The following is a 27,635-nucleotide window of genomic DNA, read 5'->3' as shown; positions in this document are numbered from 1 at the left end:
GTGCCGCCAACAACACGTGACAGTACGCGCGCCCAATGTTATTGTGGCCAAACAGTTTACGTTCCCGAGGTGGGCGATGTGGTAATAACCCAGGAGCATATAATGCAGGCTGAAGAACTCAAGATCACTGTTGGACAACTCCTCGAGATCGAGGACATGCCTGGGATTACATAGGAGGAAATAAAACGGAAATATGTCCGGGGCCAACCTTTGGTCGAGCCAGAAGATGTCAACAAGCTCCCAACGAGAATGTATGAATTGCATCAATGGTACATGGACATTACCAAGAGATCCAATCGAGAGTCCCTCATGGTGAATGTCAAGAAGATGATTACTACCATGAGAAAGCTGTGGTCGTTGAGTATCCTGAACTGTTTCAGTTATACAATCAAGACGCACTCGACAAATCTATCGTCAGTTGCTATTGTCTGTAAGTGATTTCTTTCTGTAATTTAAGTCTCAAGCTAGCTGTAGTGATCCTTTTGATCAATCATTACCTGTAATTATCCTCACTATATTCTTTTCTGTGGTATTATGCAGGATGAAGATGTATGAAATAAGAAAAGGTGGACGCTATGGCATTGGGTTCATTGACCCAAACACCGTTAATGAGTACACATGGAAAATGAACAAGCATCAAGAAAAAGAGGTAGAGGACAGCATGCTAGAGTTCTTGAAGCGCCTCAAATACAATGAAGATATACTACTTCCTTACAACTTCCAGTGAGTCACACTTTCTTGTACTACAAATTCTCTGTTTTGCCTACTAGCTAGCTACATGTTTTTGCTTACATATGCCCGCTTAATTAAGACATGCAAACGTGTGTGCATGCAGATTTCACTGGATCTTGTGTATCATTAAAGTTGACGCCGGAATAGTTGAAATACTGGACTCGCTACTCAAAGCAAATAGTGACTATAACATCTTGTTTGGGATAGTCAACAGGTAATTTCAATCATTATTAACTATATATCTCGGCCTATTTAGTTCGTCATTAATTTCATGATATGAACTATTTAATAACCCCTTTATTCATTTTCTTTGTCGGCGGGCAGGGCTTGGGCAAGGTTCATCAGCGTCACGGAAGGCGAATGGAAACCAAAGCTGAAATGGTTTCGATCCAAGGTAAGTAATTAAGTAGTACTAGCTAGCTAGCTAGCTGCCATCTCTTTAATTATCATGCTTGATTAATTATTATCTGATTAAATTAAATTCCATTCTCGTAATAAAGGCCCTGAAGCAGGCGCAGGGGACTAATCTGTGTGCATTCTGTGTTTGCGAGAACATTCGCATGATGGCGTCCGAAAGGAGCATATCTCAAAGACAGGAATGGGTACGCTTGTCAGAACACTATTCACAATTTTTACACCATTATCGATATCTAGTCACACAACTAATACACATGCATATTGATCTCCTTCTTAACAGTTCAAAGAGGTGCGGGACAAGCTCCTACCAACGGAGCGCGTAGAAGCACTTCAAGAGGAAATAGCGGGATTTTTGCTCGACCATGTCATAAATCCGAAGGGAGAATACTATTACCCGCTACCGCCCCCATGAACCACTTCCAATTGTCATCGTGCTCCGAAGGCACCAATTAGGCTAATGCCACTGGCTCCGAAGGCAACATGCATATGTAGGAGAAACTGTATATAGCTATACATGTGTGTATGTGTAAATTAATATGGTGGTTTGTGAGACATTGATGATATATATATATATATATATATATATATATATATATATATATATATATGATTGGTTCTACTAGAAATTCTATATATATATATATATGCATAACGTGTACAATGTGTAGTACCGTAAAATACCACCAAACGAAAAAGAATTAAAATGGAAAACACAAAATTAAATGAAAAAGAAATCATAAAACAAAAAACCCCACAACCATTTAGTACCGGTTGGTGTTACCAACCGGTACTAAAGGGCTCCCGGCCCCCGGAGCTAGCTCGTGCCACGTGGATCCCCTTTAGCACCGGTTCGTGCTGAACCGGTACTAAAGGGGGGTGCCTTTAGTGCCGAAACTTTAGTGTCGGTTCCTAAACCGGCACTAAAGGGCCTTACGAACCGGTGCTATTGCCCGGTTCTGCACTAGAGGAAATAATAAATTAGTTATTATTATATCATATTTCGTTGTTCATGATAATCGTTTATTATCCATGCTAGGATTGTATTCATAGGAAACTTAGATACATGTGTGGATAAATAGACAACACCATGTCCCTAGTAAGCCTCTAGTTGACTAGCTCGTTGATCAATAGATGGTTACGGTTTCCTGACCATGGACATTGGATGTCGTTGATAATGGGATCACATCATTATGAGAATGATGTGATGGACAAGACCCAATTAAGCCTAGCACAAGATCGTGTAGTTCGTTTGCTAAAGCGTTTCTAATGTCAAGTATCATTTCCTTAGACCATGAGATTGTGCAACTCCCGGATACCGTAGGAGTGCTTTGGGTGTGCCAAACGTCACAACATAACTGGGTGGCTATAAAGGTACACTACAGGTATCTCCGAAAGTGTCTGTTGGGTTGGCATGAATCGAGACTGGGATTTGTCACTCTGTGTAAACGGAGAGGTATCTCTGGGCTCACTCGGTAGGACATCATCATAATGTGCACAATGTGACCAAGGAGTTGATCACGGGATGATGTGTTACGGAACGAGTAAAGAGACTTGCCGATAACGAGATTGAACAAGGTATCGGGATACCGACGATCGAATCTCGGGTAAGTACAATACCATTGGACAAAGGGAATTGAATACGGGATTGACTGAATCCTCGACATCGTGGTTCATCTGATGAGATCATCGTGGAACATGTGGGAGCCAACATGGGTATCCAGATCCCACTGTTGGTTATTGGCCGGAGAGTTGTCTCGGTCATGTCTGCATGGTTCCCGAACCCGTAGGCTCTACACACTTAAGGTTCGATGACGCTAGGGTTATTAGGAAGACTTGTATGTGATTACCGAATGTTGTTCGGAGTCCTGGATGAGATCCCGGACGTCACGAGGAGTTCCGGAATGGTCCGGAGGTAAAGATTTATATATGGAAAGTTGTTGTTCGGGTTCCGGGAAAAGTTCGGTTTTTTCAGGTATTGTACCGGGAAGCTTCCGGAAGGTTCCGGAGGGGTCCGAAGGTCCGGAAAATGTTCCACCACGTCCAATACAGCAACATGGGCTGTAGGGGGTGCCCTAACCTTAATGGGCCAAGGGCACCAGCCCCCCCAAGGCCCATGCGCATGGGAGAGGGGAAACCCTAAGGGGGAGGGCCTCCACTTGACTTGGGAGGCACTCCTCCCCCCTTGGCCGCCGCCCCCAACCCTAGATGGGATCTAGGGGGGCCGGCCCCCTCTCTCCCCACCTATAAATAGTGGAGGGGTGGGAGGGCGGCCACACCCTTGAACCTGGCGCAGCCCCTCCCCTCCAATACCTCTCCTCCTCCGCGTGAGCTTGGCGAAGCCCTGCCGGAGAACTGCCACTCCATCACCACCACCCCGACGTGCTGCTGTTGTACTCTCTTCCTCAACCTCTCCTTCCTTCTTGCTGGATCAAGGCGTGGGAGACGTCTCCGTTCCGTATGTGTGTTGAACGCGGAGGTGCCGTCCGTTCAGCGCTAGGATCATCGGTGATTTGGATAACGACGAGTACGACTCCATCAACCCCGTCACTTGAACGCTTCCGCTTAGCGATCGACAAGTGTATGTAGATGCACTCTCCTTCCCCTCGTTGCTAGATTACTCCATAGATTGATCTTGGTGATGAGTAGAAAATTTTAAATTTTTGCTACGATCCCCAACAGTATGATATGCAGTTGGTCGAATTTGTATCAAGTCTGCAGCATGTAAAACTGCATGAACCCAACATGAAGCTGGAAGATTACTATTTTGCAGGAGCGGTCTTGCTATCAACTTGATCCTCTTGATAAGTGATTCCGCAAGACCATTCTGGGTATGTACATAAGGTACTAAATGCTCCACAGAAATGCCCAAAGCTAGACAGTAATCATTAAATACTCGTGAACTGAATTCTGCAGCATTATCCATTCTGATGGTTTTTATCATATGCTCAGAATGATTTGCTCTCAATTTAATGATTTGAGCAGTTATCTTTGGAAAAGCATGGTTTCTTGTTGAAAGTAGACACACATTTGACCATCTTGTTGATGCATCAATTAGGATCATGAAATATCTAAATGGTCCAGATAACGGTTGTATTGGACCACAAATATCTCCTTGAATGCGTTCAAGGAAATTAAGCGACTCATCCTTTAATTTCACATAAGATGGCCTTGTGATCAATTTCCTAGTTGCACATGATGTGCATACAAAATTTGATAATTTTGGGAACTTTCTATCCGTTATGTTGTGTAATAGAACCATCAATAATTTTTCTCATCATCCCAATACTAGGATGACCCAGGTGACCATGCCAAATCTTGAATTTATCAAGATTCTGAAAAACTATCTTGTACGCCATATGCGTCTCTGGTTTAGTGTATGTTAATACAACCCAGTAGATAGAGAAGGCAAATTCTCAAGGACTTCATTTCGAAATCCCTTTTGCTGAGTTATGAGTAGGCATTCAGCCCCACTCTCTTCATTAGTTTCCACATGGAAACCATTTTTGCGGATATCCTTTAAACTCAGCAAGGTACGAGTAGAATCTGGATACAGTAGAGCATCCGAGTGTAATTGTGGCTTGACCAGAACCAACAATTACGGTGTCTCGACCAGCAATTGTCATGACACTTCCATTACTCTTCTTGAGTGTCTGGAAATACTTCATCTCCCTAAGTATCGTGTTAGTAGATGCACTATCCATTAAACATATTTCCTCCTCCATTGTATTAGTCCTTGGAGTTCTATAGAGTAAAAGAACAAAGTTCAGTATATAATCAAACTCATATAGAATCAGTACATACATTACAAACTATATATGTCTTGTACTTATTACAAGCCCTATGTCACATGACATAGTTAACACATTATGTCTAAGAACATAATTTATTTTACAATAATTGCATTATTACAATACTTAGACAAATGAGACTAAATCTGGTCTCCATATATGTTAGTAGACCCAAATTCCTTTAGCATGTCATCGACATCTAGTATTGGATCTTCCACTTGCTGATTCTGCTCCTGGTTGTCCATGTTCAGAGAATCCTCTCGAGAACCATCAACCGTAGGGGTACCATCTTCATTGCCAGTGAAGTGTGCTTCATACTGGTTCCCCTGAGCCTTCTTGCCCTTTCCAAGTGACTGTTGGTACAGTTCCACCAAATGCTTTCAAGTGTCACACTTGTTTGCAATATGTTCCTTACAACCACACCTGAAGCAACCAGTGTTGCTAGCCCTTTCATTCTTCTTGAAAGAACCTTTGCCCTTTTGGACTCCATACTTATTCTGCTTCTTATTACGCTTCCACTTTCCATTGAATGTCCTACGGTCCTTTTTGGAACCATTGAACTTTTGAGTATTCTTAGAGTTGAAGTGTGATTCAGGCAGAGGCATCGTTCCTATTGGACGAGCCAAATTGTTCTTCTCAAGAAGCTCATTGTGCTTCTCTGCCTGAAGCAGCGAGTAAATCAACTGAGAATACTTCTTATACTTTTGCTGACGATACTGTTCAGCAAGTATCCTCATAGAAGGATGGAAAGTAGAAAGCGTCTTTTCAATAAGATCAACATCAGAAACTGCACTATTACAGAATCTCAACTTGGAGTTGATCTTATGAACAGCAGAATTGTATGCAGCTACAGACTTAGAGTCTTGCAATCGGACTAGTGCCCATTCCCATTGCGCTTCAAGCAACATCACCGCCCTTTTTTGATCATATCTCCCCTTTAAGGAGTTCCAGAGTGTCAGAGGGCTCTCCTCCATCAGATACTCTGTATTTAGGTCAAGGTGAAGATGATGTCGAATGAAGTGCAACGCTGAATACCTTATTATGTCCGTTACGAATGCTCTCCCTTGGGCAGGTGTGGTTATAGCGGAATTGAGTCCCTTGGCCGTCAAATTGATTTTGACATCCATTGCCCATGTCAAATAGTTAGAACCATCGACGACAAGTTCAGCAAACTCTTTTTTAGATATGTCAGCCATATCCTGCATGCAATCATCATGCTTATTAATTTACTCTCATAGCAAATTAATTGTGTTGTAAATAAAACAATACATGTATATTGATCAACATATAGCAATTGCCAAATTGCCAGAACATATTCGTTGACATACATTGTACTTGTAGCAAGTCACAACTTCAAACTGATAGTCAAAGAACTAAACAGAAAAAGAAAAACGAAAAAATGGTCCTGGGTCGCAACAGATCGACCCAAACCAGTAGCACAACCCACTGCTACAGTACTGCTACAGTAAATTTCAGCCCGGGGCGGGGCGCGGGCCGAAGCCCATCTGGCCTTCAGCCCGTCAGGCCCGGCACCGCTTTTATCACTGCATAAAGGAGTCGACAGATAGGGTTTCCCCTACCGCCCCCACTCCATTTCCAGGCGGCGCCGCTCACCCCTGTTCTTGTCGCCACGCTGCACGCGCGCTTACTGGCGAGCCACCGGTGGTCGAGCAGAGAAGTCCTCCTCGTCCGACGAGGGGGTGTAGTCAGGGATCTCCACTCCATTCTGGAGTTCATTTGCGAGGCCGAGCGACGCCGGGTTCCAGGCTCCCTGACGGCGTCCAGGGCGACGATTGTCGGCGGTGACGGAGCGCCCGAAGAGAAGATGGTGGCTCGCGCCAGTGCCGGGCGGACCTGCGCCGCCGCTTGTGCTAGCGACGTCCGTGGCGGGCGTCCCACCAGTGCCGAAGATGGAGACGTACTGCTCGCCGGGAGGAGCAGGGGAGTGGCCGAACGCCCATGGGGCGCTGCTTGTCCCCGCGATGTACACACCAAGCCCTGGACCGGTGCTGCCACTTGCTCCGGCAGCGGTGACCGCGCCCGCCGTGGCCATGGCGCGTCCTGGAGTCGGGATGAAGACGAGGCCGTCGCCGCCGGCGCCGGCGACACGCGTCGGAGCTGGACTGTAGCCGCGTGTAGGTACGTCGACGACTATCACCCGTTCCTCCTCCTCTATCGGCGTGGGTGACGGCAGGCGTGTGCCGATGGCAACTGCAGGTCCTGGCACACCCATATCGGCGCTCAGCGGTGGAGGGGCACTCGGTCCGGCGACAAGGCTTGGGTCCAGACCCTGGCGGTTGTTAACCGGCATGGCCAGGCGTCGGTTCACCGGCATGGCCAGGCGTCGGTTCACTGGCGTGGCATGACGACGGAGTCCAGCGGCCGCGTGATGGCGGCGTCCAGCAGCGAAGTTCTGGCGGCGGTTAATGCCGAGGCCAGACACTTGTGGTTACATAAAATTCTTGAGGACCAGGTGGTTAGCCTTACGCTGCTGGCTGCTGCTATCTACTCCCTCCGTTCCGAATTACTCGTCGCAGGTATGGATGTATCTAGATGTATTTTAGTTCTAGATACATCCATTTATGCGACGAGTAATTTGGAACGGAGGGAGTACAAGTCATCTGTTTGAATCCTCGCGCGTACCAATTTTTTTTGGAAGGCTGGCAAGCGGACCCTTGTGGCCGTGTCAGTATTTTCATGAGAAAAATATTTAGTTATTTTTTTGCAAAATAGCAGGCCAATGTCCACTTTGCCATCCAGTCGCTGACAGTGGGTCTCATGCCATGTTGGCGTGCCTAATCAGCACTATGTTTGTATAGAAACGTGATTTGCATCATATATGTACATCAAAGCCAACTTGCCACACCAGTTTAATGTATTCCGCAACTTTTAGAACTATTCGTGCCAAGTTGTGACACAAGTGGTGTAATTGACTCTAGAAATAACTTTTGGGCCATCAACGTGCATTCGCATGGACTTGCAATACAGAGTATATGTGTTAAAATGTGTTAGATAACACATAATGACGCTTCCTTTGTTCTTTTCTCGCGAATACGCAAATAAAAGAAGAAAAATGAGCACAAACGCAAACCGGCGTGGACATGGTATCCGGAGCAGAGAAACAAGGGATGCTCAACCCGAAGACAAGAAAAACCACAGCTAAACCCACTAAGCCTATACTGGCAGGATGTTGAACATCTCCAAAGCCGACACCGGGGACGCCGCGAGCAAGCAAGATAGCCCCTTCAAGAAGGGAAGCCACGTGATTACACCGCAGACATCCAATCCAAAGAACCGGACCAAGGGTTTGCCCGGTGCTCGAAGAGGGGCGCGGATAAAGGCCATGGAGCGCCTCCAAGAAGGAAAACAAACACCCGTAAGTATCGCCATTGCCAACATCAGCAAGCCGATAAGGGATTACGCCCTGGCCTGAGTCCGAACAATCCCATTGGCACTAGATCAGGGTCCGTAGATGACAAAGTTAGTCCACAAGTTGAGACTACCACCACACAAGGGTGGGGCGGGGTTGCGTCTGTCGTCGGAGAGTGGCATCGGACGCCACATAAAAAAAGAGCTTTGGGCCGGCATGGCATTGAGGTGAACGGGGAGTGTCGGTGTCAAAACCGACAGACCTCGAGTAGGGGGACCTGAACTGTATGATTGGATCGATGGGTAACAGGAGACAAAAGACACAGTGTTTACCCAGGTTCAAGCCCTCATGAGGAGGTAAAACCCTACGTCCTGCTTTTGCTTATATTGTGGATGTATCAAAATACAGAGTTGATCTACCTTGAGATCGTAAGTTGTGGACTAAACCCTAAGGCGAATGATGATGATAATTGATGTCCCTGTACGGGCTAAACCCTCCGGCTTATATAGGCACCGAGGGTATTTAGGGTTACACATGGTCGGTTATCATCAAGGGGTTACATACGAACCAAATGGACACATATGGAGTACATGTCAAGTCTTCGGCGGAGCCTACATGATCACACCACAGGTTTGAGGCCTCCGGAGTCCTCCTTCAGCAATGGGCTATTAGCCCGGCCCATGGACTAGACTAGCTAGGCCGGGAACCCCTAATCCAGGACACTGTCAGGCAGGCAGCTGGTTAGAGAGAGCCGATGCAGAGGGTGGGATGGCAACTGACACCACCAGCAAACTGGAATCGAAAGGGGACGCAGCTCCCGAGCTCCGAGCTATTCGGGGCAGAGCCGCTGGAGCCTCGGCGAGCCGAAGGCCGAAGAGGACGCAGCAATCGGAGCGCCAGGTCCGGCACCGCAACTGCAGAGGACGCCAGCAAGACGCGAATGCTAGAGAACGCGGGTCCATGGCTACCCAGACCGGAGCAGTGCCGGCAAAGGTCCCCCACGAGGCCTCAGCCGCCCGCCAAGACGAACATTGTGACCACATAAATTCGCAAATGCTGGAACCACAGCTCAGAAGAGGCGCCGTTGGGGACTAGGAGCGGCCTGCGGCGAGGCCAAACCGAGACCCAACTCGCCCGGCCTCCTCATGGACCTCAAGCACTCCCAACTAATAGCAGCACACCAGGAGAGAGCCGCCCCTTCGGGGAGCAGGAATCATTCGACGGAGGAGCAGCCAAGGTAGAGAGCTGCGCTGGACTGGCAGAGGAGGCGCAACAGCCGGAGAGGAGCACCCCCATGACTCACCAGATCAGACCTGGGGAAGGGGGAGGGGTTCCGCGCACAGGACGGAGCCGCCCTATAGTCGCCCTCCGAGGGCGAAACGCGGCTTCGCTGGTAGCAGCGTTTTGAATTTCGGTTTGGGATTTTTTTCGCCCTAGGCCGAGATGGCCGAATTCCAGTCATTTTCAAAACTTTCGGCTGAAATTTGACTGATATTTGACTAAAATTTGATTAAAATTTACCAAATTCGACCAATTTCGGCTGAAGATAGATTTCGCCCCAGACCGAGAGGGCCGAAATTTGGCAGAAATCCATTTTTCGGCCGAAAATCAAAACACAGGCTGGTAGCCCTCTAGAGACGACGATGTGGAGGAGGGGCGGACACCCTCTCCTCTGCGCTGGGTTGGCCCATCTACATTTGTTTTTGTTTTAACCCCCAAATAACCGTGCCCAGTGTTGGTCCTACGTATTCTGCGTTAACCACCCTCACCTGAGGTGTTCAGTTACATGTTTTTTTCCTTTTTCCTTTTCTCCTTTTCTTTTTTTTCTTTTTTTCTTGTTCCTTTTTTTCTTTTTATTAGAATAGATTTTTTCGGGTTTTTTCTTTTTATTATTCTTATTTTTTTCCTTTTTCTTTTTCTAAATTAAATAAGTTTTTTTCCAAAATTGATTGAACCTTTTTAAAAATCAGTTAACTTTTTTTTCAAAATTGAAGGAACTTTTTTCAAAATTGATTATTTCTTTTCATTTTTGTGAACTTTTATTTAATTTACCATTTTTTTGAACTCATGAACTTTTTTGATTTTTGTTAAGATTTTTGAAAAAAATGCATATGTTTTTCAAAAAGTCAATGGTGAACTAGTCAACAGTTGACCAGAAAGGTATCACAACCTCAGGTCGAGTACTCCTAGGCCAAGGAATACAAGTTTACGGTATGTTCCTCTCCGTATCCTCCTAGGCCAAGGAGTCCGTGATCGCTTCGTATTTTCCACAGCCTTTACAAGTCCCTCTCTCTCTCCTCCCCATATAACACGGCTAGGCGTGCAAAAGCTTACGGCCAACTGATTACCTGCAGCTAAGGCCCCGCTTGGTTCGTCGTTTTGGAGCGATTTACACCGGTAAAATATGCAAGTGTAAAACAAAACGAGCCGTGTTGAGTTATGCGGTTGGTTCGTCGGTTTTGGGTGGTATTTTTTACACCGGTTTTGTCAAATACACTTGTATTACACCGGTTTTGGATACAGACCTGGGCCCGACGTTTTCTGCCTCCGCATTCTCTCTCTCTCTCTCTCCAAATCGTGGAGGTGGGCACGCGCCGCCGGAGCAAGAAAGGGGTGAGGCACCAGCGGCAAAGGCTGCGACGGGGCCAGGTGTCGCCGCCGGCGCCCGTGCCAGTGACCGTGACCGTGAAAGAGACGAGGGGCGCTGTCGACCGCGACCACGCCGGGAGAAGCTGCTGCGGAGACATCCGGAGCTTCTCGGAGAGTAGCCGGCCGAGGACCCAGTCCCGCTAGCGATTGAGCGGGCTGCCGGCAGAGGCGGCGAGCGACGGACCGCCAGAACGCCCACCTCGATGAACACGGAGGAGATGGGTTGGATCTTGCCGGATAAACTGGAGAGTCGTGCCCTCCAACGAGGACATCGCCATGGCCTGGAGCAGCTGGACGGTGCAGTTCCTATCGAGGCAGAGCATGATGACCGGGCTGTGGCAACGCGATAGATCGCGCATGGCGAGGTGGTGAGGTTGCCGAGCACCAGGAGCGCCCACGGCGACCGGGGACAGATTGATGGCCGGCGGCCCGGCGGTTGAGGCAGAGGAGTGAGACGATGACCAGGAGGGGGATGAGCAGCAGGTAGAGCGGTAACTTGGTCGCACGGGCCCTGGCTTTGTGTGCTTGAATACGGTGGCATTACAACCTGGGAGCCAAGCGCATGTTACAACCGGAAATTATTTACACCAGGAATTTGTTGGAGGTGGGTAATATACAGGTGTAAAATGTTACCGGGGTAGCAAAAATACAGCATTCCAATCGGGGCCTAAAGGGCATGGGGTCGGCGGGTTCGTTTCCTCGTCCGTCTTCAAAGTCGGCGGCTACAAGTGGGAGATCAACTTCTACCCAGATGGGGCCAGCCACTACAAGTGTCGGGACAACGCCTCATGCTACGTTCGCTACCTCGGCGGAGCCAAGGATGTGAAGGCCAAGTTCGCGCTCACCATGCTGAGGACCAGCTGTTAGGTTGATCTCTCTCCTGTTTGAATCCAACGGGTCAAACGGGTCCCTGACTCGCGTCCTGATCGGAGGCGCCCAATCAAACCATGGTTGGTGGGCCCCTGTGACCCGCGCTATATAAATAGAGGTGGGGGCTAGGGCACGACTTATGAGGTTAATCGCTGCCACAATCTACATCGACACTCCCTTCCGATCTAGGGTTAACGTGGCGCTCATGGGAAGCACACCACCGCCGCCATCTCTGTCCACATCGCCGCCGTCACCACACCACCATGGCCGACGCTGGATCGAGCTCATCCACACCTAAAGAAGGTAGGTTCACCGGATCTACTAGCCTACTCCGATCTAAGGCCTATCAATGGTTTCAGAGCTAGATCGGGCTAGTTGATTTCGGTACAAAGAAGAAGAGGAAAAAAGGAAAAGAAAAGGAGATCCCCTCCCCAAGAACCCTAATTAATCAGAGGGCAAAGGAAAGTTCATCGGCAGAGGGCCTCGGGTCTCGCCGGCAAAGTGCGCCGCCACTTCGGCCGCGCCGTTCCTCTCGATCCCCACACGCATCGGCAAGCCCAGGTGCGGGGAAGAAGAACACAGCCTCCCAACGGGGCAAAGGGCATCGCGAACAAACCGCTCGACGGCGGCGCGCTCACCGCAAGGTAGACGCGCAGCCGACGAGGGGGATGGTCACGGCGCCGCATAGGAAGCCCGCCGGATCTCTCTCTCTCTCTCTCTCTCTCTCTGTTGTTGTAAGCAGTGGCAGAGAAGAAGAGAAGAAAAGAAAGGGGGAGATGAAACAGAGGGTCGGGCGCGCGGCGTGGTGGCTTCAGGTCGCCGTCGCCGGCGGCTAGACCTAGCTCGCCGGTGGCCTCGGGCACCGGGTGAGGAGACAGATCGGAGGACGGGCTTCTCTCTCTCTCTGCCACAGGATCACACAAAGAGAAAAAGGGGGAGGGAGAAAACTCGCGGGAGCGGTGGCTATCAGCCCCGTCTCTGGTGGCCGGCGGCCGGCCTGGTACCGCGTCGCGGTGGCCGTCTCTGGTGGCCGGCGGCCGGCCTGGTACCGCGTCGCGGTGGCCGTCTCCGGCGACTGGGCTTGGTGGCCCGACGACCTGGACAGGGGTCGTTGCCGCTGCGAGAAAAAGGATGAGCGGCGCGTGGGAGGAAAGAATGGCTAGGGTTCGATCAAGGGGAGCTGGATTGGGTGTTTTGTTCAGCCGATCTAGGCGCTGGACCGTCGGATGAAATCCGACGGCCAGGCCGCAAACCCTAGCCAGCCACTGGGCCACTGGGCTTAAAAGGAGCCAAGGCCGCCGCAGCAGGCGCAACCCACACGCTGGGCTGAGGCCGGCTGCCGCAGCGCGCAGGCCGTGGGCTGCGTTGCTCGGGCCACAGCCGCGCGGCGCGCAGTAGCAGGTTGTAGGGTTTCTCTGCTATTTTTTCACAGCAGAGTTTTGATGAACTTTGTCCAGCTTTTGGGCAGATCTTATATATAGTTTCTATGCAGATTTTTCCAACGAAAATTTTGTTTAGAAAATAGAAAAGTTTCCGAATATGAAAATAGAAAATTTTCCGAAAAGAAATGTTCATGAATTTTTATAAAGAGAATAAGAAAGTTCATGATTTTTTATTCGGTCAAAGAAAAGTTTCTGTAAATAATAAAAGGTTCATGAATTTTTATTCATGTTTTTCTGTTGCGTAAATAATTAATGCTCTTTTACACAGAAAATAAAAGTTTATATAGTATTATGTTTTTAAGAGCATGTTAAAGTGATTATTAGAATGAATATGATTATGTTATGTTTATGACCAACGTTATTAATAACATGATCATGTTTTATTATTGAAATTTAAAGGTGCATTTATTTCTATTTTTTGCCCAACTGTAATATAGATTTAATTGCATAGACAATTATATGTTTAATTTGACCAACATTAGATTAATGCATATGATTGTTATATTGATGTCACTTAAATTGTGATTTCAGGAGGCTTTCACTTGATGAGTTGCCTAAAAGAAGTTCCGACACTCAGAGGTGACAATCACACTGAGTGGAGGAAGAAAGTTGAACTAACATTTGTCTGTGCTGATCTAGACTGGGTTCTGGATGAACCACAGCCGGTCAGACCTATAGAGCCAGTAAGAGAGACCACTGATGATGATGATGCATGGGCTAAAAAGATGGGGGATTATGCTCTTTTGGAGATGTCCTACATCATAGACAACCAAAAGTGGGTCAATGCAAACAAAAAGTGCATGGCTTTATAAATAATACAATTGAGAGCACCATTGTGGGCTCCATTGCAGAGTGCACTTCCACAGGGGAGTTGCTCACAAAGATAAAGAGCCAGTTCACTGGCTCTTCAAAGATATATGCCACCCAGGTGTTAAAACAACTGGTGACAGAACAATACACAGGTGGTGGAATAAGAGAGCACATCCTCAGGATGAGCAATATGGCAGCAAAGTTAAAGCCCATGGATGAGGATCTGGATATCAAACCAAAGCTCCTGGTCCACCTGGTCATGGCTTCACTGCCAAAGGAGTTTGAAACTTTTGTTGTGAACTACAATATGTCACGTGGAACATGGGACATTGAAAAGACAATTGCAATGTGTGTCCAAGAAGAGGACAGACTAAAAGCCTCACATGGTGGTACACTCAACTATGTGAAGGATCACAAGAAAAAGAAGTACAATCCAAAAAACAAAAGTTCTCCTTCAAAGCCACAAGGAAAAGCTCCCTATCAGCATCAGCGTCAGCAACAGTCTTTCCCAGTGGACAAAGACACTTGTCTCCACTGTAAGCAGACCGGGCATTACAAGAAAAACTGCCCTGTTTGGCTGAAGTCCTTAATGGCAAAGCAAGGTAACAACATTGTTTCCTTAGTTAATGAATCCTTGTACACACAGTTTTTGAAATCTACTTGGTGGATTGACTCAGGGGCAACTGTTCATGTTGCAAATTGTTTACAGGGATTCCATTCGACCCGGACTACGCTAAGAAGAGAAGGAGGCATTCAAGTAGCCAATGGAATAAAAGCGGAAGTTGAAGCTGTCGGCGACATCTCCTTGGAGTTAGCTGATGGCTTCAAGCATCTACTTAGAGATGTTCTTTATGTTCCTTCATGTAATATAAACTTAATTAGCGTTTCATGTTTGGACAAAGAAAATTATGAGTGTTATTTTGGACATGGCAAGTGTGCCATATGGTATAATAATGCTTACATGGGTAATGCTTTACTACATGATGAGCTTTATTTGTTATCACTTCGTGAAAAAGTGCATTCTGTATGCAATGTGAATGAACATGTTTCCGCGTCGAATAAAGAACAAAAGAAAAGAAAGAGAACATTCGACTCATCAAAATTATGGCACTGTAGCTTGGGCCATATTTCGAAGGGGAGAATAGAAAGATTAGTCAAAAGTGAAATTCTTCCACAGTTAGAATTCTCAGACTTAGAACAATGTGTAGATTGCATTAAAGGAAAGTATATAAAAAAATCAAAAAAGGTGCAATCCATAGCACAAGCACACTAGAAATCATCCACACTGACATTTGTGGACCATTTCCGGTGAAAAGTGTGGATGGATATGACTCGTTCATAACATTCACATATGATTACTCTCGCTATGGTTATATTTATCCAATCAAAGAAAGATCTGAAGCGCTGGATAAATTTAAAATATTCAAAGCTAAAGTTGAAAATCAGCATGATAAAAGAATAAAGATAGTAAGGTCTGACCGTGGGGGAGAGTTCTACGGTCAGCACACTCCATATGGCCAAGTCCCTAGACCTTTTGCAAAGTTCTTGCAGGAGACTGGCATAGTAGCCCAGTATTCAATGACGGGCGAGCCTCAGCAAAATGGAGTAGCTGAAAGGCGCAACCGTACACTTATGGATATGGTGCACAGCATGATGAGTTATTCCAACTTGCCATTGGGATTATGGATGGTGATGAAGGAATGTACCTAGGGTAGGGTCACGGACCTGTCCTAACTGCCCTACCCAAGGACACCTTTAGAATAAATCACCTTTCAATCAAATTGGAGGTGTTCCACTCGATAGACTCGAAGACATTCGACCAAGAAGCAATTACTCGACCAAGATCCAACCACTCGACGGCCAGGAGACCGAAAGTCACTCTGCACGCTAACGGTCGGTCATTAAGTAGCCTTCATGGTCATCATAGCACTTTATTACTAGCGTTATCAGTAACGTCCTGCCTTAATGTACATTGAACCCTTCGTAACGTGGGCTGGCCGGGGTCCTGGCGCACTCTATATAAGCCACCCCCTCCTCCGAGACAAGGGTTCGCACCTCTGTAACTCATACACACATAATCAACTCGACCGCCTCCGGGCTCCGAGACGTAGGGCTTTTACTTCCTCCGAGAAGGGCCTGAACTCGTAAACCTTGCGTCCTTACAACCTCTCCATAGCTAAGACCTCGCATCTCGATACTTACCCCCTACATTACTGTCAGACTTAGAACCACGACAGTTGGCGCCCACCGTGGGGCAGGTGTTTTAGCGTGTTGTTGGAGGAGTTGCGATCTTTTTCGACCCGAATCATCATGGTTTTCGACGGAGTTTTGGTGGAGGGCCGCGAGATCCGTCTCGGCATGCTCACGTTCATCGTCGATGACTCCGCCTGGCTTCAGGAGGCTCCGCTCGACGTGGACGCGCTCCCTGTCCGCGGGGCAACGCACTTTATTGCGTGCGTCCGCGGCGTTCTCCTGCGGCAACCGTCGACCCCCTACCGGTCGGCTCCTGTGCTGTCCTCCCTCCCTGTTTCCCACCGGCGCAAGCGCTCCGGTCGGTCGAGACTTCAGCGGTGGGTGAGACACGCAGTGGCCCGTCAGTCGGCCACCCCTCAAGTCGTGGCGATCGAGCCCGACGAATCCCTCTACGACCTGTACGACCTGTCGACTGGCTCCGAAGAGACTGCATCCGAGTGCGACAGCAGCGAACCGGTGGCGGAGGTCTGTTGGTAGATGGGCCGCCCAGTCCCCCGGTTTTACCCGCACCGACGGAGGCGCAGGAGGAGGTGACCCATCGTGTCCCCATGAGGAATATCTTCCCGAGCCTCTCACGTCACTGCAGAGAGAAGAACTTCGCCGCCGGAACATGGATGCTCTGCACACTCCTATCGTTGGGGAAACCCCCGAGGCTCGCGCCTTGGAGGACGCGCGCCTGGCAAACTTGGCTGAGCGCACTCGACTGGAGAACCTCCAGCGAGCACTCGACGAGCGTGCGCGACAACGGATTCCCGAATCCAGTCGACGTCAGCTCTTCCCGCCCCCGCAGGTATATCGGACTCCGATTCAGAATTTAGCAGCTGCGGCCCGTATAGCGGAGTCGATTCAGCCTTCCCAGTTGGAGGCTGGCAGAGGCTTGCTGAAGATCAGAGCGTTACTCCGGGCAGCAGGAGATCAGAATTCTGCTGTTTCTTAGTCGCGGAACAGAATTCACAGCAGATCCGTTGCCGCGGACACAGTCAAGTTGGCTCACAGCCCGAGATCGCCCCGAGAGGCATGAGGGATGTGGTGACCGGCGTGACCAGTATGGGAACCATGAGCAGTATGATCACTGAGTCGATCATGACGGTCGACATCGAGTGCCCATGCCTCCCCCAAGGAGCGGGTCGTATGTGCCTCGCCAGCAGGATGACAGGCGCCCTCATAGTGGTGGGCGAAGGATTCCAGTCGACCCCAGAGGGCCAGGCTTTGACGCGATATCCATCCTCGTCCAGGGTCTGGTCGACAGGAACAGAGCTCACCGAGAAGGCCACGACAGAGATGCGCCTGCCAGCAGCAGAGTACGTGTTTTGGGGCCAGAGTGCTTTAGTAGAGCCATCAGGGCTGCTGTGATTCCTCCCAATTTCAGGTTGGCGACTGGAGTCAGTAAGTTCACTGGCGAGTCCAAGCCCGATACTTGGCTCGAGGACTACCGAGTGGCCGTCCAGATTGGCGGCTGCAATGATGAAGTGGCCATGAAGCACCTGCCTCTCATGTTAGAGGGCTCGGCCAGAGTGTGGCTAAACCAGTTAGCGCCTTGCAGCATTTACACTTGGGAAGATCTCTCCCGAGTGTTCGTCACCACATTTGAGGGCACATGCAAGCGACCAGCAGGACTGACGGAACTACGGTCTTGTGTGCAAAAGCCAAATGAAACTTTGAGAGATTACATCCAAAGATGGATCATGTTACATCACTCGGTGGAGAATGTGCCTGACCACCAAGCAGTTTGTGCCTTCAAGGAAGGTGTCAAGTACAGAGAGCTGAATTTGAAATTCGGTCGAACTGGAGATATGTCCCTGAATCGGATGATGGAGATTACCACCAAGTATGCTAATGGTGAAGATGAGGATCGACTCAAAAGTGGCAAGCTCAAGTCAGTCGCCCAAGAAACCGGAGGCAATTCCAATCGGAAACAGAAGCGGAAAGCCGAGCCAGCGGCTCCCGGGGAAGCCCTAGCTTTGGCCCAAGGAAATTCTAAAGGGAAACCTAAAGGGCCTTGGAATCCCAAAAAGGTTAAAGACCAGGAGGGAAATGATGTGTTGGACTTACCATGCCTCGTCCACACGAAGAAAGATGAAGAGGTAATTTTATTTACCCGAAACATACCACTCGGCAGTGTCGACTCTTGATCCAGCAGTTTCAGGGCAAGCAGCCCAAGGGTAAGGAAAAGGAGTTAGACAAGGTAGAGGACAAAGAGGACAGTGATGATGGATACCCTCAAGTCAATTCCACCCTGATGATTTTTGCTGATGTTGAGAGCAAAAGTCGACTGAAAGTTATTAACCGAGAGGTGAATATGGTCGCTCCGGCGACACCTAGTTACCTGAAATGGTCTTAGACTGCCATAACATTCGACCAGTCCGACCACCCAACGCACATCGCCACCCCTGGGAGGCAAGCTTTGGTTGTTGACCCAGTTGTTGAAGGCACTCGACTGACCAAAGTCCTGATGGATGGTGGCAGTGGTTTGAACATATTATAGGTTGAGACGTTGAAGGGGATGGGCATTCCGATGTCCAGAATTAGTGCCAGCAACATGAGTTTCCATGGAGTCATTCCTGGGAAGAAGGCTGAATCACTCGGCCAGATTGCTCTTGTTGTGGTTTTCGGTGATTCCAATAATTACCGCAAAGAAAAGTTGACATTTGAAGTTGTAGACTTCCAGAGTGCCTATCATGCTATTTTGGGAAGGCCGGCTTATGCACGCTTCATGGCCCGACCATGTTACGTGTATCTCAAATTGAAGATGCCTGGCCCCAAAGGTGTGATCACCATTACGGGCAATCGGAAGAAAGCGGAAGAATGTTTTCAGAAGGGTTCGAAGATCGCCGACGCGCAGATGGTTGTGGTGGAGTTGCAGGAATACCAGAAGACTACAGATCCGAGTGATCTGTTACGAGCCAAGAAGCCCGCTACAGAGTCAGCTTTCCAGTCGACTGGCGACATGAAGACAGCTAACATCCACCCGACCGACACCAGCGCCGCCCTGACTCATATCTCGACAACACTCGACTCCAAATAGGAAGAAGCGCTCATCCAGTTCCTCCGTGAGAACTGGGACATATTCGCATGGAAGCCTTCTGACATGCCAGGTGTTCCCAGGGAGCTGGCTGAGCATTGCCTGAGAGTCGACTCAAAAGTAAAACCTGTCAAGGAACATCTTCGACGGTCCGCCGTCCAAAAGAGAAAAGCTATTGGCGAAGAGGTGGCTCGGCTCTTAGCAGCGGAGTTCATCCGAGAAATCTACCACTCCGAGTGGCTCGCCAACATTGTCATGGTCCCCAAGAAGGACAAGTCACTTCGCATGTGCATTGACTTTAAACATATCAATCGGGCCTGCCCGAAAGATCATTTTCCTCTCCCCCGCATCGACAAGATAGTCGACTCAACTGCGGGATGTGAACGACTGTCTTTCTTAGACACCTATTCCGGGTACCATCAGATCCATCTGTATGGACCTGACGAGATCAAGACAGCTTTCATCACTCCATTCGGGTGCTTCTGTTATGTTACCATGCCGTTCGGCCTCAGGAATGCCGGAGCCACATTCATGAGGATGATTTAAAAGTGTTTACTCACTCAAATCAGTCGGAACGTGGAAGCATACATGGACGATATTGTGGTCAAGTCACGAAAGGGTTCCGACCTGATGACTGACCTTGCTGAAACCTTTGCCAACCTCAGGAGGTATGATATCAAGCTTAATCCATCAAAGTGTACACTCGGAGTCCCTGGCGGAAAGTTACTCGGCTTTCTCGTTTCCGAATGGGGAATCGATGCCAATCCAGAAAAAGTTGGCACTATACTCCGAATGAAAAGCCCTGTGCGAGTGCACGACGTCTAGAAGCTTACTGGTTGTTTGGCTGCCCTAAGTCGATTCATATCTCATCTTGGTGAAAAGGCATTACCTCTTTACCGATTGATGAAGAAGTCTGACAAGTTCGAGTGGACTCCTGAAGCTGATGCAGCGTTTGCAGAGCTCAAAGCTCTGCTCTCCACCCAGTCGGTGCTTGCTGCCCAATCAGCAAAGAGCCTTTGCTGCTTTACATTGCAGTCACAGGTCAAGTCGTCAGTACGGTACTTACGGTCGAGCGGGAAGAAGAAGGGAAAACCTTCAAGGTTCAGCGCCCGGTATATTATATTTCTGAAGTCTTGACCCCATCGAAGCAAAGATATCCTCACTATCAGAAGCTTGTATATGGGATTTATATGACCACCAAGAAAGTTGCTCACTACTTCTCTGATCATTCCATTATAGTCGTCAGTGACGCTCCATTGTCAGAGATCCTGCATAACAGGGATGCAACCGGTCGAGTGGCAAAATGGGCGATCGAACTCCTTCCCCTAGATATCAAGTTTGAGGCAAAGAAAGCTATCAAGTCCCAGGCAATCGCGGATTTTGTCGCCGAGTGGATTGAACAACAACTGCCGACTCAGGTTCACTCGGAGCATTGGACCATGTTCTTTGACGGTTCCAAGATGCTAAATGGTTCCGGTGCCGGAGTGGTGTTGATCTCCCCTAGAGGAGATAAACTCAGATATGTTCTTCAAATCCACTTCGATTCCTCTAATAACAAGGCAGAATACGAAGCACTTTTATATGGGTTGCGCATGGCCATTTCACTCGGCGTCCGTCGCCTCATGGTCTATGGCGACTCAGATTTGGTGGTCAATCAAGTGATGAAGGAATGGGACGTCAGAAGTCCAGCCATGGCTGGTTATTGCAATGCAGTGAGAAAGCTGGAGAAGAAATTCGAGGGGTTAGAGCTTCACCACATACCTCGACTGAAAAATCAAGCAGCTGATGATCTGGCAAAAATAGGTTCCAAAAGAGAAACCATTCCCAGCAATGTGTTTCTGGAACATATCCACACACCATTAGTCCAGGAGGATCCCTTCACGGAAGAGGCCCCGCAGCCAAAAAGCGCCACGGATCTGACTAAAGTTGAAATTCCAGCTGTGGCCGATTTGATAATGGAGGTGCTGGTTATCACTCCTGTCTGGACAGAACCGTACATCGCGTACATCCTAAGGAAAGAACTCCCAGAAGACGAGGAAGAGGCTCGACAGATCGTCCGTCGATCCAAGGCCTTTACAGTCATAAAGAGACAGTTATATAGGGAAAGCGTGACTAGGGTCGGCCAGAAGTGTATCACACCAGAAGAAGGTCAGATGATCCTTAACGATATCCACTCGGGGACCTGTGGTCATCATGCGTCCTCTCGGACCATTGTGGCTAAAGCATACCGAGCGGGGTTCTACTGGCCAAGGGCCAATGAGATGGCTAAAGAGATAGTCGACAAATGTGAAGGACGTCAGTATTACTCCAATATGCCGCACAAGCCCGCAGTCCACCATAGTCTCGGGGACTACACCCGAGTGCCCTTCGCTATTTGGGGGCTGGACATGGTTGGACCACTGAGAACAGGCAGGAGTAGCTTCACTCACGTGCTAGTAGCAGTCGACAAGTTCACCAAATGGATTGAAGCCAATCCTATCAAGAATCTTGATGCTTGCACCGCTATCAGTTTCATCAGAGAGTTGATATTCAGATATGGAGTTCCACACAGCATCATCACCGACAACGGGTCAAACTTCGATTCCGACAAATTTAGGGCCTTCTGCGCCTCTCAGGGCACTCGGGTCGACTATGCTTCAGTCACTCACCCCCAGTCGAATGGGCAAGCTGAAAGGGCAAACGGCCTAATTCTCAAAGGACTGAAAGCCCGATTGATCCGCGATCTCAAGGACGCAGCAGGTGCATGGGTCGACGAGCTTCCATCAGTCCTTTGGGGATTGAGGACAACCCCGAATCGATCGACCGGAAGAACCCCATTCTTTCTGGTCTACGGAGTCGAGGCGGTCTTACCGAGTGACCTGCTTCACAACGCTCCCAGAGTCGAGCTCTACTCAGAAGATGAGGCAGAACAAGCCCGGCAGGACGCAGTCGACCTCCTAGAGGAAGAAAGATAAATGGCCTTGATTCGATCGACCATCTATCAGCAAGACTTGCGTCGATTCCATGCCAGAAACGTGAAGAGCCGAGCCTTCCAAGAAGGAGACTTAGTCCTCCGAGTGGATCAGCAGAAACCACACAAGCTCGCTCCTACTTGGGAAGGCCCCTTCATAGTCACCAGAGTCCTCCACAATGGAGCATACCACCTCTACAATGTCGATCGCCAGATTGATGAGCCACGAGCCTGGAATGCGGAGCTACTCTGCCCCTTTTATACTTGAATTCTCACTCGGATGACATGTAATAAGAAAAACTCCTGTAGTTTATTTATCAAAGACAAGAGCGTTATAATTTTCCCAGTGATTATTATTGTTTTTGTTTGCATAAGAAATCCCCCAGTGGGTGGCTTAGCTACGAATCCGCTTCGCCTAAGTTTGTAAAAATAGTTTCCTACCGAGTAGCGAGCCAGCCTCCCACTCGGGGGGCTTAGTTGCGAATCCGTTTCGCCTAAGTTTGAAAAAATCCTACCGAGTGGAGAGCAATCCTCCCACTCGGGGGCTTAGCTGCAGTCCAATACTCGCCTAAGTTCTCCCACTTAGAGACTTAGCTGTAGTCAGGCACTCGCCTAAGTTTGAAAAAATCCTACCGAGTGGAGAGCAATCCTCCCACTCGGGGGGGCTTAGCTGCGAATCCGTTTCGCCTAAGTTTGAAAAAATCCTACCGAGTGGAGAGCAATCCTCCCACTCGGGGGCTTAGCTGCAGTCCAGTACTCGCCTAAGTTCTCTCACTTGGAGACTTAGCTGCAGTCAGGCACTCGCCTAAGTTTGAAAAAATCCTACCGAGTGGAGAGCAATCCTCCCACTCGGGGACTTAGCTGCAGTCCAACACTCGCCTAAGTTCTCCCACTTAGAGACTTAGCTGCAGTCAGGCACTCGCCTAAGTTTGAAAAAATCCTACCGAGTGGAGAGCAATCCTCCCACTCGGGGGCTTAGCTGCAGTCCAGTACTCGCCTAGGTTCTCTCACTAGGAGACTTAGCTGCAGTCCGGCACTCGCCTAAGTTTGAAAAAAAATCCTACCGAGTGGAGAGCGATCCTCCCACTCGGGGGCTTAGTTGCAGTCCAGTACTCGCCTAAGTACGAAACACATCTCAATCCTCAAGGACGACGAGGGGCGGGTCGACTGCCACCTTCTCCTGGAGAGCTTCGCCACAAATACAATGCGCGATTCATCCCGCTCAATAGTAACGAAGTGCGGGTCGACTGCCACCTTCTCCTGGAGAGCTTCGCCACAAATACAATGTGCGCTCCGTCCCACTCTGCAGTAACAGGGTGTGGGTCGACCGCCGCCTTCCCTTGGGGAGCTTCACCACAAATACAAGACATGGGTCGACTGCTTCCCTCTCCTTCGGAACTACGCTGCGAGTGCAAAAGTTGTCTCGAATGCAGAATGGGTTCACTCAGCAGGAGATTCATAAAGATATTCAACGGTAAACCAAGTTCAGATAAATTCTAAAGATTCCAGACCACAGATCGAAGTACTCGGGCATGTAGCCCGAAGAAGTTTAACGGTTACAAAAACCACTCGGCATTCCAAGGCAAATTTAAGGTGGGACATAAGAGTTTGTTCACTCCGCGGGAGGAGGGCTGGCAGGCTCGACGAACTCATCCAGGTCGACGCCGTCGGCTATCCGAGTGGCTGCAGCGATGAAAGTCTCCATAAAGGTTTGGAAGTCATGCTTCTAGGTGTTGGCGACCTTGATTGCTGCCAGCTTGTCTTGTCGCACCTCCTTGCAGTGGACACAAACCAAGGACAGAGCCACATCAGCGCCACACCGAGCAGAAGACTTCTTCCACTCCTGCACTCGGTCAGGGATTCTGTTAAGTCGAGTCATCAGAGACTCGAGATCGTTTTGGAGCGTAGCCTCTGGCCAAAGTGCCGGGTCAATCCGTGACATGGCGACCTTCAGTCGAGCCAAGTAGTCCACGGCACCGTCGATGCGAGATTCCAGTCGGAGCAAATTCCTGGCAGTTTCATCTTTCACCGGAGAGTTGATTGGATCCAAACCTGGTTCGATCCGCCCAGTCTCCTCTTCAAAGTTCTGGCAAAACTCTGCATTCACGATCCAAGGATATGTCAATTTTCATACACTGAGTCGACACAAAAAAAAAACACCAGTCAGAACTAAATGTGCACCTTCAAGCTTGATGTACAACTTCTTGGGAAGGCTCCTCAGGTAGCTCTCCAGATCGTCCCTCCTGCGAGCGATGCCTTCCATCTTTCCGTTCAGGTTGAGGTTATCCTTCTTCCAGCGTGTACACTCCCTATTGGCTTCATTCGGAGCGGTCTTCAGCCTACTGTTCTCTTCTTCTAACTGGCCGACCGAAGCCAGCTTCTGTTCGGCCAGAGCGGTCTTGTCGTCAGCCTCCTTACGAGCAGCAGCCAAGTCCTGATCCTTCTTCGCCAGAGCTTCTCTCAGTTTTTCTGCAAAGAAATGATGATTGATTTGGAAATAGCAGAAGGGTACTCTAGCCTAAAACTAACCAGTCGACAAAATCGTCCTACCTGCGGCGCCGTCTCTGACCTTTTGCGGCTTTGTCCTGGCCAGCTCCAAATCAAGGTTCAGTTGAATCTGCTGCTTCTCCAAGTCAGCAAAGCGAGCTCCAAGATCACAAGATTTCTGAAATCAAAGGGGAGAAGTTATTTTTACAGCAAAAAACAACAAAGGCAATAAATACTAAGACTACGGTCAACTGCCCGCAGTCCACCATAGTCTCGGGGACTACACCCAGTGGGTGCACTTAGCGTGCCCCCACCGGTTCTGATCCCACTCGACCGGCCCGCCAAAGTCGAGTTCAAAAAAAAGAGAGAGAAAGAAAATAGAACTCAGATTACAGTCGACTGCCAGCAGTCCACCGTAGTCTCGGGGACTACACCCAGTGGGTGCACTTAGCGTGCCCCCACCGGTTCTGATCCCACTCGACCGGCCCGCCGAAGTCGAGTGGAAGAGACAAACTACCAGTTTGGTTTATACATTCGGCAAAATACAAAGACTACAGTCGACTGCCAGCAGTCCACCGTAGTCTCGGGGACTAGACCCAGTGGGTGCACTCAGCGTGCCCCCACTAGTCCAAAACTTCAATCGATGCACCCAGTGGGTGTACAGACGCAAAGATTTACGGAAAGAATCTTCAGATAGCCGACTAACCTGAACGTTGCTCTGGAGAGCCGAGCTGGCATCATAGGCGGCTTGGCTGGCGTCCCGCACCATCTTCATCTTCTCCATCATAATGCCCGCCTGGCGTATGGCTTCCCTAGCAGCATTCACCTCATCCTTTGGGACATGATGGGTCGCAAAAACTGAAGGCGGGTCGATAGGGGCCTGAGCAGTCAAAGAAGAAGGCAAGGCACTCGGCAGGGGCTCCGCGAAGGTAACAGAACCCCGATTGACGTCACCAGTGTCCTGAACGACTGGTTCCGCCCTTGGCGTCGACTGTAGCGCCTCACTTCCAGGAGCTCGCCTACTCTTCCTCGTCAAAGGCCTCTCGGGCTCTTCATCATCATCAGGGAGGTCAATAATGTTGGGAGCTGCGCAAAGTTCAAATTGCCAAAATCACGTCACCCAATGATGCACGATGCATTTGAATCGACCGAAGAAAGATAGTATGGCAGAAATCATACCTGGATTAGAAGTGACCGCATCCTCCATCACCTCATCATCATCCCTGTAAGCTGAGGTCCGGGAAGTGGCAGCGCTAACAATTCCAAAGTTCGTCCAGTTAAAACAAGAAAAACAAACAGCGCGGAGCGTCGAATGAATACAAGGAGAGACACTCACGCGGAGGCGACAGGGATATCGATCTTGATTTTTGGCAGCGCCTTCCGAGTCTTCGGCTCTGCAACTTTGGGGTGCTTTGGCGCCTTCTCAGTCGGGGTTGGTGAAGAGATCCAAGGACGCTTTGAAGACTGACCAGCCTGAGCAGTTGCCTTGTCGCGGGCACTCGGCCGTTCTTGGTCAAGCTTGGATCGCCTCTCTATGCGAGGAGGCGACTCGACTTCTTCCCCATCACTTGAGTCGTCGCTTCCTCCATCCCCTTCACCATCGGAAGTCCACTCGCCACTTTCGCCACCACTCGCCTCGCCTTCCAAAGCTTGCTCTTGCTCCCCGTTGGGCATCGAATACATTTAAATAATGGCCTGCAAGAAAGCAGGGAGAACAAAGTCAGTCGACGCAATACAGATAGCTACGCGAGTGAATTCAGATTACAAGCAAAAACTCAGAATCAGACCTACTCTGGTGCACGCGGCTGGTCGAATGGGGGAACTCTCCTGGCTCCTCTGGGATTGTCCTTGTTCCCGGTAATGCTCGACAGCCACCTCTCCAGCGTGTCGTCATCGACCTCCTCCGGGTGGATCCGAGTGGAATCTTCTAGACCCGAATACATCCACATCGGGTGGTCTCGGGCTTGGAGAGGCTGGATGCACCGCTGAAGGAAGACCTCCAAGAGATCCATACCAGTGACCCTGTCGCGAATGAGCTGGACCACTCGGTTGACCAACACCTTCACGTGCGCCTTCTCCTCCGGGAGCACCTTCAAAGGGGAGGGTTTTTCCACTTGGTCCATGGTAAAGGGAGGGAGGCCAGTCGATTGCCCTGGCGTCGACTGGTCTTTGCAGTAGAACCAGGTCGACTGCCATCCGTGAACCGAGTCGGGAAGAATCATGGCCGGAAAGGAGCTTTTTCCCCTCGTCTGGATACCAAGACCCCCACACATCTGGATCACTTGGGTCCTATCGTCACTCGGATTAGCCTTTTTCACTGTCTGGGAGCGACAAGTGAAAATATGCTTGAAAAGACCCCAGTGAGGTCGACAACCCAAGAAGTTCTCACACAAGGAAATGAACGCGGCAAGATAAACGATTGAGTTGGGGTTAAAATGGTGGAGTTGAGCCCCAAAGAAATTCAGAAACCCTCGGAAGAAAGGATGAGGAGGCAAGGAAAACCCACGGTTGACGTGGGTGGCAAGAAGAACGCGCTCACCCTCCCGGGGTTGCGGCTCGGATTCCTTCCCCGGAAGCCGCGCCGAGTCGTAGGGGATCAGCCCTCCCTCGGCCAGGTCATCGAGGTCTTCTTGGGAGATCCTCGAGTGGATCCAGTCGCCCTGGATCCAACCCTTCGGCAGGCCAGTCCGTGAGGAAGATCCACCCCGGCTCGTCGCCTTCCCCTTTGACCTCGCTGTTGCCTTCTTTGCCCGCTCCAGAGCCGCTGTCTTCTCCTTCACCATTGTCGCCGACGAGGCGCGTGTGGCGCGGTGGCGCTGGAGCGAGAGCAAGCGCAGAGGAGAGG

The 27,635-nt window shown here is 49.5% G+C and overlaps 1 protein-coding gene across 1 annotated transcript in view; it reads left to right on the top strand.

Annotated features, from left to right (window-relative positions):
• Positions 1-27,635, top strand: part of LOC119358189 (BTB/POZ and MATH domain-containing protein 2-like) — a 71,433-nt gene that overhangs the window by 12,802 nt on the left and 30,996 nt on the right. Inside the window, exons 2-3 of the mRNA XM_037624855.1 lie at positions 11,756-11,815; positions 14,825-14,835. Coding sequence (XP_037480752.1) covers positions 11,756-11,815; positions 14,825-14,835 — 71 coding nt within the window. The remainder of the gene's footprint in view (positions 1-11,755; positions 11,816-14,824; positions 14,836-27,635) is intronic.

The sequence above is a fragment of the Triticum dicoccoides genome, chromosome 2A, assembly GCF_002162155.2.
Source record: "Triticum dicoccoides isolate Atlit2015 ecotype Zavitan chromosome 2A, WEW_v2.0, whole genome shotgun sequence".
NCBI classification, from domain to species: Eukaryota; Viridiplantae; Streptophyta; class Magnoliopsida; order Poales; family Poaceae; genus Triticum; species Triticum dicoccoides.
The sequence above is the reverse complement of the archived record's forward strand: the minus strand, read 5'-3'. Positions and strand labels throughout refer to the sequence as shown.